Source organism: Doryrhamphus excisus, unplaced genomic scaffold (genome assembly GCF_037039965.1).
Source record: "Doryrhamphus excisus strain RoL-2023G ecotype Guam unplaced genomic scaffold, RoL_Dexc_Guam_v1.1 HiC_scaffold_24, whole genome shotgun sequence".
Classification (NCBI taxonomy): Eukaryota; Metazoa; Chordata; class Actinopteri; order Syngnathiformes; family Syngnathidae; genus Doryrhamphus; species Doryrhamphus excisus.
The window spans coordinates 2,378,776-2,388,328 of NW_027621862.1; the positions used below are offsets into that span (position 1 = coordinate 2,378,776).

Genomic DNA, 9,553 nt, shown 5'->3' on the forward strand with positions numbered 1-9,553 from the left:
GTTTGCCAAGGCATTGTTTTCCACAATTAATTAGTGAAGTAGTTATGGAACTTTGGCTCAAAAATATGTGATAAACAACAAAATAATGCTGACTTTTGCATAAAATTAGCTCCTTAATGATCCCATGGTGCAGCTTGTTAGTGTGGATATCATAATAGCCGCCATTTATAGAAGTGGAAAACATTGCAGGCATTTTAGCAATTACCACTTTAGCAATATGTAGGTTTAATTATTGATTTATTGCACTATAATTCTTAAGAAAACGTTTAAAAATACTGACAAAAAAATAATAATTGGTAGGGAAAGACATTTCCGGAAAAATATCTTATAATGAATCCTCCGTTCGTGTCATTTCTTTCCACCTGACTGGGAGTTGGAGGTTGCCTCTCCGTCCTGCTTTTTAGGCTGAGGGAGAAGGATGACCTTGCCGATATTTTGCCGTTCGTGCATCCGCCTCATTGCATCAGTAACCTGCACACACAGAAGAGCACAATTAATTACTAATTATGTCCACTTGGGGGCAGCATTGAACAAATTGAGAACATAATATAATATTTGCTGAGACTATTCACAGGAAATACTCCAAGCTAATGTTAATGCCAAAGTAATCAGACCCTGGCGGTTATTTGTTTTTTATATTTATTTTATTTATTTAGTTTTTATTTTAAAATCCCACCACTGGCAGAATGCATTAATTGAAGTATTTCATCTTGGTTCAATTATCAAAATGGAAGAGCTGAGCCCAAACAGTGAGCTAAAAGTCAACAAAATGTGGAAAATTAGCACTAACAACTGCACATATTTCATATTTCTCTACATATCATATACTACACAATACTCTATACAGTATATGTGTGTTGTGTTACACTGTATTCGGTATTTTTAACAAAAGGAATAACAATGCTAATGTTACTTACTGTTATACATGCTAGCTTAGTTTGCTAGCTTAGGAGAAAATGTGTGGGAACTTACTAAAAATTATATTTAGTCAAATATTGTATAGTTATTCTAATGTTGAGTTTTGAAAAAGCATTTTTAAATGTATTTTTTTAAATAAATAGAGTCAAGCTAATCATTTTCTTTAACCTCCAATTTTAGTTGCGCGGCTAATCTAGCTAGCTCGCGGCCTTGTTATAGTTCAAAATCCTTTTTCAAAATTCATTAAAAGTATAGATAAAAAATAAAATCTAAATGTATATTAAAAATAAATAGCAATTTTTGACATTGTTTGTACACACTAGACAATTATAACGGTAAAAATGAGATGTTTTGGTTAGCATAATTAGCAGTAATACAATAGTAATTCAATTTTAAAGTTAGCAATATTATCTTGGTTAAAAAAAAAATTGTATTGGAATTCATGAGATGTCTTCTTCAAAGGTACCTCCTCAAAGTGGTAGCAGGAGTCGATGCGTGGCTTGATCTTGCCCTGCCTGTAGAGCTCCAGCAGGGCGGCCATGGCGTCTTGGATGTGGCCGTCGTCCACGTAGCTCAAGTGGAAGCCGCACACGGCCTTGTTGGTCGGCATCAGCTTCAGCGCGTTGATGGACAGCTGGTTGTACCACGTCTTGACAATTGCCAGCAGGCTCTTCTTCTGGCCCGTCACGCAGTTGGCGGCACCTGATGTAACATGAAATATTACGTTGTACGATGGAGAGTAGCGGTGTCCAAAGTGTGGCCCCCGAGCCTATATGTGGTCTGTAGCTGTTTTTTTTATTGGTACATGGCACATTCTAAAAACTGAATTTAGCAAGAAAAAAAACAACAGCAAAAATAGAAAAATATATGGTAATTTTACAAGAATAAAGTCAAAATATAAAAAAAAAAAATCAGATTTTGACAAAAATAATGCCACTTTACTACCATAAAATGTATATGTATTTTTTCATGTAGAATTTGTATAAAAACTTTTTTTTAAGTCGCACTATTATGAAAAGCAAACAAAATAACAAATATTGTAATTTTTTAAAAAGCTGTAATGTTAAAAAAGGCAACATATTATGAGAATAGTTATAATTAAAGTAGAAATATATATATATATATATATATATAAAAATATAAAGGTAAAATAGTCACATCCTAATGACAAAAAAGTCACAATTTTATGAGAATAAATTCATAATTTTTTATGTTTTAGTTTTACTTAATTGTTTTAGTAGCATACAGCTGAAATATTACAAAAATAATGCAGTATTTCTTCAAGTTGTAATAAATAAATAGTGAAATTTTGATTTGGGAAAACTTCATAATATTAAAAGCAAAAATGTACAAAGAAAAAAGTTAAAATATTAAAAAAAAAATATATATATATATATATATATATCATTGTCATAATGTGCTCGTTCACCTATATCACTAAGCTGAGATGCAGTTTTTTGGGCACCCCTGACGTACACACAAAAGTAGTATGAGTGACTTTTACCAAACACAATCAGAGAGCCCAAAGGTTTCAACATGTTGAAGCCTTTCTGCGTGTCAGCGCCACCCAGTGGGTCCAGGACGATGTCCACTCCTGCACACAGAAGCAACCAAACAATGAAAACAGACAGCTGGGATAGGCTCCAGCACCCCCGCGACACTAGTGAAAATGAATGAATGAATGAATAAAAATGGCTGCTGGAATGTAAATACATATTCTGTATATTTAGCTACAGTACTACAGTAAGAGTATTGTGCCGCATCAACCAGACAATACACTACCAATGTATGATGTAGAATATTAACCAACTACTATGCGAGGTATGAATGTGAGTGTGAATGGTTGTTTGTCTACTATATGTGCCCTGTGATTGGCTGGCCACCAGTCCAGGGTGTACCCCGCCTCTCGCCCGAAGACAGCTGGGATAGGCTCCAGCACCCCCGCGACCCTCATGAGGAAAAGCAGCAGAAAATGAATGAATGAACGTAAATACATATACTGCATATATAGCTACAGTACTACAGTATTATGCCACATCAACCAGACAATACACTACCAATGTATGATGCAGAATATTAACCAACTACTATGCGAGCACAAAAGACTCAGTAAGTGGTATGAATGTGAGTGTGAATGGTTGTTTGTCTATATGTGCCCTGTGATTGGCTGGCCACCAGTCCAGGATGTACCCCGCCTCTCGCCCCAAGGCAGCTGGAATAGGCTCCAGCACTTCAGCGACACTCGTGAAAATGAATGAATACACTACCAATGTATGATGCAGAATATTAACCAACTACTATGCGAGCTCAAAAGCCACCAGTCCAGGGTGTACCCAGCCTCTCGCCCGAAGACAGGTGGGATAGGCTCCAGCACCCAGGCGACACTTGTATAGAAAATGAATGAATAAAAAGATAGCGTCTACTCACCGTTGGGGCTGATTTTGCCGATTTCCTCCACATAGTCTTTGGTGCGGTAGTCGATGGGGTGAGTGACGCCGACTTGTGCAATGATGTCGTGTTTGGAGGCGGATGCTGTGCCAAATACAGTCACATCGGGGACGGTCTGACACAGCTGAGTGGCGGCGATGCCCACGCCCCCTTTAATAAACACAATTTACACAATGTAGTAGTAGTAGTAGTAGTAGTAGTAGTAGTAACTTTCAACCTTTCTAGTATGCATTTAGGCTAAAAAATGTGTCATATAGATCAAACAATGGCAGCACCTGAACGCTACGTGCTATCTGTTCTCCACTATCAGTTCTCCTGGCATGAACCCAAGGTTGCGTGGGTGGCAACGCTGTTCCATGATTAACTCGTTACCCGCAGCCATGTGGATCAGCACACTCTTTCCCGGCTTGAGGTTGGCCATCTCGAAGAGCATCATGTACGCCGTCATGTAGTTGATGGGGATGGCGGCGCCCTCCTCGAAGCTCATAGACTCGGGCATGGGGAAGGCTCGGCTGGCGGGCACCACGACCGTTTCCTGCCACATGCCGCTGCGGCTCAACACGATGACGCGATCCCCCACCTGAGGAATTTTAAAAAAAAGGTGGTTTGTAATTATAATACAGACCAGGGTTCGATTCCACCCTCGGCCATCCATCTCTGTGTGGAGTTTGCATGTTCTCCCCGTGCATGCGTGGGTTTTCTCCGGGTACTCCGGTTTCCTCCCACATTCCAAAAACATTCTAGGTTAATAGGATTTCTTCTTTTAACCATTATTAGAGCCCTGTAGACATGAAATAACACCCCTATAGTTATTGTTGGTTGACAACACATTGCTCAAGTGTAATGCTCAAGGCTACGGGATCACTGCAGGGACATAAGAGACGGCCGGCGCTTTAAACATTAGCATGCTACCGAGCTAACTAGTTAGCCTACCATTGATTTATTCTAAACTTAAGAAAGGGTTCAAAAGCAGTGGGTAAGAAAGACAATATAAGAAGCCAAAAAATACTATTTCCATATTATTAGAGCTCCGTAGACATGAAATAACACCCCTATAGTTATTGTTGGTTGACAACACATTGCTCAAGTGTAATGCTCAAGCTACGGGATCACTGCAGGGACATAAGAGACGGCCGGCGCTTTAAACATTAGCATGCTACCAAGTTAGCCTACCATTGATTTATTCTAAACTTAAGAAAGACAATATAAGAAGCCAAAAAATACTACTTCCATATTATTAGAGCTTTGTAGACATGAAATAACACCCCTATAGTTATTGTTGGTTGACAACACATTGCTCAAGTGTAATGCTCAAGGCTACGGGATCACTGCAGGGACATAAGAGACGGCCGGCGCTTTAAACATGAGCATGCTACCGAGCTAACTAGTTAGCCTACCATTGATTTATTCTAAACTTAAGAAAGGGTTCAAAAGCAGTGGGTAAGAAAGACAATATAAGAAGCCAAAAAATACTATTTCCATATTATTAGAGCTCCGTAGACATGAAATAACACCCCTATAGTTATTGTTGGTTGACAACACATTGCTCAAGTGTAATGCTCAAGCTACGGGATCACTGCAGGGACATAAGAGACGGCCGGCGCTTTAAACATTAGCATGCTACCAAGTTAGCCTACCATTGATTTATTCTAAACTTAAGAAAGACAATATAAGAAGCCAGAAAATACTACTTCCATATTATTAGAGCTTTGTAGACATGAAATAACACCCCTATAGTTATTGTTGATTGACAACACATTGCTCAAGTGTAATGCTCAAGGCTACGGGATCACTGCAGGGACATAAGAGACGGCCGGCGCTTTAAACATTAGCATGCTACCGAGCTAACGAGTTAGCCTACCATTGATTTATTCTAAACTTAAGAAAGGGTTCAAAAGCAGTGGGTTCACATTCCAAAAACATGCTAGGTTAATTAGCGACTCCAAATTGTCCATAGGTATGAATGTGAGTGTGAATGGTTGTTTGTCTATATGTGCCCTGTGATTGGCTGGCCACCAGTCCAGGGTGTACCCCGCCTCTCGTCCAAAGACAGCTGGGATAGGCTCCAGCACCACCGCGACCCTCATGAGGAAAAGCGGTAGAAAATGAATGAATGAATTATAATACTGTATGTGAGTTGCCAGATTGTTACGGGACGGCTTCATTTAAGATGTGTAGTGAAGCCTTTTTGAGTGTTGTATAGTGAATGTACTATACACAGGATGGGGGGCCAGGTCAGCGTACATTATGTCTATTGGGACCTTCAAGGCCAGGGAATGTTAAACTACTTCCTGTTGGAAAACCTGCTTTACTTCTGAAGGGCTTGGAATGGGTTCATTCGACCTTGCAATGTTCTCCAAAATGGATGTCAAATAAACAATAGGTGATTGCAGAACAGGCTGACGTCAACCCCGAGAGAGATGAGCTCACAAAATACCAAAAGTAGAGATGTGGAAACAAGGCATGACAAATTACAGATGGCCGTGCTGTGATTCGACACATCTGCTTCACATAGCGTGCGTCTTAGGAACCCAAAAAGCAAGATTCTAAAGCACCACTGTAGGGTTGGGATATGTCTAATCCCTGGAATCCATGTCTGGAGATATATAAGAAGCAGCTCCCTGGCAGATATAGTATCTTATTTTATTACTCCAGATAAACACTCAAAAGATTGACTTTGATCAGACTTGAGGACTTGATTACATTACGGCTTTAATATTACTATCGCCCTGCTGCTTGTGAACTTAAGTACTTTCAAGTTCCTGCTGGGGGAGAAAGGTCATGCGAGGATTAGCCTGCAAATAGTGGCAGCATTTTTATATTAAAAAATTTATATTATTGTATACTTGTTTTTTTAATTATATTATTATATTATTTATTATATTATTATAATTTTTATTATATTTTTATTTATTATATTTTATTTATTTTATTTAATATATTAAAAAAACACATTTCTAAGTACTTTAGATGAGTTTAGGTATGAATTGAAACTCAACATTTTAAGGATTTTAAGGAGTTCAGCCAGGTTTCAGGCACTTAAAAGCTTTTAAAAGAAACATGGAACTCTACAAATCTAAACTAACAAGGAGGCAATTTAAGTCTCATTTTAAGGAGTTTAGCCAGGTTTCAGGCACTTATTCAACCTTAAAAGCTTTTAAAAGAAACAGAACTCTAGAAATCTAAACTGACAAGGAGGCAATTTAAGTCTCATTTTAAGGAGTTTAGCCAGGTTTTAGGCACTCATTCAACCTTAAAAGCTTTTAAAAGAAACATGGAACTCTACAAATATAAACTAACAAGGAAGCAATTTAAGTCTCATTTTAAGGAGTTTAGCGAAGGTTTCTGGCACTTATTCAACCTTAAAAGCTTTTAAAAGAAACATGGAACTCTACAAATCTAAACTAACAAGGAGACAATTTAAGTCTCATTTTAAGGAGTTTAGCCAGGTTTCAGGCACTTATTCAACCTTAAAAGCTTTTAAAAGAAACATGGAACTCTACAGATATAAACTAACAAGAAGGCAATTTAAGTCTCATTTTAAGGAGCTTAGCAGGGTTTTAGGCACTCATTCAACCTTAAAAGCTTTTAAAAGAAACAGAACTCTAGAAATCTAAACTAACAAGGAAGCAATTTAAGTCTCATTTTAAGGAGTTTAGCCAGGTTTTAGGCACTTATTCAACCTTAAAAGCTTTTAAAAGAAACATGGAACTCTACAAATCTAAACTAACAAGGAGGCAATTTAAGTCTCATTTTAAGGAGCTTAGCAGGGTTTTAGGCACTCATTCAACCTTAAAAGCTTTTAAAAGAAACAGAACTCTAGAAATCTAAACTAACAAGGAAGCAATTTAAGTCTCATTTTAAGGAGTTTAGCCAGGTTTTAGGCACTTATTCAACCTTAAAAGCTTTTAAAAGAAACATGGAACTCTACAAATCTAAACTAACAAGGAGGCAATTTAAGTCTCATTTTAAGGAGTTTAGCCAGGTTTCAGGCACTTATTCAACCTTAAAAGCTTTTAAAAGAAACATGGAACTCTACAAATCTAAACTAACAAGAAGGCAATTTAAGTCTCATTTTAAGGAGCTTAGCAGGGTTTTAGGCACTCATTCAACCTTAAAAGCTTTTAAAAGAAACAGAACTCTAGAAATCTAAACTAACAAGGAAGCAATTTAAGTCTCATTTTAAGGAGTTTAGCCAGGTTTTAGGCACTTATTCAACCTTAAAAGCTTTTAAAAGAAACATGGAACTCTACAAATCTAAACTAACAAGGAGGCAATTTAAGTCTCATTTTAAGGAGTTTAGCCAGGTTTCAGGCACTTATTCAACCTTAAAAGCTTTTAAAAGAAACATGGAACTCTACAAATCTAAACTAACAAGAAGGCAATTTAAGTCTCATTTTAAGGAGCTTAGCAGGGTTTTAGGCACTCATTCAACCTTAAAAGCTTTTAAAAGAAACAGAACTCTAGAAATCTAAACTAACAAGGAAGCAATTTAAGTCTCATTTTAAGGAGTTTAGCCAGGTTTTAGGCACTTATTCAACCTTAAAAGCTTTTAAAATAAACATGGAACTCTACAGATATAAACTAACAAGGAGGCAATTTAAGTCTCATTTTAAGGAGTTTAGCCAGTTTTTAGGCACTTATTCAACCTTAAAAGCTTTTAAAAGAAACATGGAACTCTACAAATCTAAACTAACAAGGAGGCAATTTAAGTAATTTTAAGGAGTTTAGTAAAGGTTTCTGGGACTTATTCAACCTTAAAAGCTTTTAAAAGAAACATGGAACACTACAAATATAAACTAGCAAGGAGGCAATTTAAGTCATTTTAAGGAGTTTAGCCAGGTTTCAGGCACTTATTCAACCTTAAAAGCTTTTAAAAGAAACATGGAACTCTACAAATCTAAACTAACAAGGAGGCAATTTAAGTCATTTTAAGGAGTTTAGAAAAGGTTTCTGGGACTTATTCAACCTTAAAAGCTTTTAAAAGAAACATGGAACACTACAAATATAAACTAGCAAGGAGGAAATTTAAGTCTCACATTAAAATCTTATATCACATCTTAAATGCACCATTTCTGGATCATGTGCACACATAATTGGAATTAAAAATACATATATTTTTGACTTAAAATACTTATGAATGTTTTGAGCCATAAAGTCCAGTTATACAGTAGAATATGTACATAACAGGTAAATAACATGCAATAATGTAATAATCAACTTTTTCTGTACTCACTTTTCGGTCCTCCACGTCTGCTCCGACAGCTTGGATGACTCCAGAGGCCTCCATGCCCAGGGTGACAGGCGGGGAGGGCAGCGGCTCGTACAGACCCTGTCTGCCCATCAGCTCGGCGAAGTTAAGCCCGCACGCCATGACTCGGACCAGGACCTCCTGGGGCTGAAGCGGAGGCTCCTTGTGGGGCTTCACCTGCAACTTGACTTTGTCGTAGCCGCCGTAGCCGGTGAGCACCAGAGCCCGACACGTCTCCGAGGAGAACCCCGGAGTCGTCGGAGGCACCCCGGCGGACTTTTGCTGATGCTGAGCTGTGGGAGCTTCTTCGCCAGACATGACTGAATCGAACAAAACTAGCCGGCTACTTTGTTGAGGCTGTTCGGGTACTTTTTTCCTGAATAAAATGTGCTAACCCGTATGGAAACATGCGATCCAACTGGTTATCACTCTAACTGCACTGTCTTTGCAATTAAAAAGTACTCGGTTTCGCTGACTGGACTCAACAAGTGTGTTGTCAACATAACTTCCGGTTTTACCTTCACAATAAAAGTATGTTTAAACTGCTTCTAAATATGTGTATTCCACGTGGGTGTACACACTTTTTTCAGCATGCAGACCGAAGCGAATGCAATACAGTAGATAACAAGTACTTGAAGTACTATGCTAAATACGAATGATTAGCATTTAAAATGTTTTTATTTGCTACAAACATGACAACTTCCGGTTGCTCATAGTAGGTGACTTGACAGTGCTGTGAAAGGTGGTTTTTGATGTAGAAACGTTAAGATGTGAGCCAAGAGGACAGTGGAGACATTCAAAGTCTGGACACCGGAATTCCCTGAAATGGACTGGACGGGTCTAATTAACTACTAAAGTATTGAAAAGTAGTTTTTAAATGTAATGTTAGTCTTGTTCTATGTGGTAGCTAAACTAACATTCCAAACATGACAGCTA

General features: G+C 37.9%; 1 protein-coding gene across 1 annotated transcript; it reads right to left on the minus strand.

Moving 5' to 3' along the window:
- Positions 1-220: 220 nt before the first annotated feature.
- Positions 221-9,533, minus strand: LOC131109669 (synaptic vesicle membrane protein VAT-1 homolog). The gene is made up of 6 exons (XM_058061907.2): positions 8,603-9,533; positions 3,739-3,946; positions 3,346-3,516; positions 2,423-2,512; positions 1,385-1,620; positions 221-471 (listed from the first exon to the last, which is right to left on the minus strand). Exons 1-6 carry the CDS (start codon positions 8,933-8,935, stop codon positions 349-351), a joined length of 1,161 nt encoding a protein of 386 aa, XP_057917890.2. The 5' UTR covers positions 8,936-9,533; the 3' UTR covers positions 221-348.
- Positions 9,534-9,553: the final 20 nt, after the last annotated feature.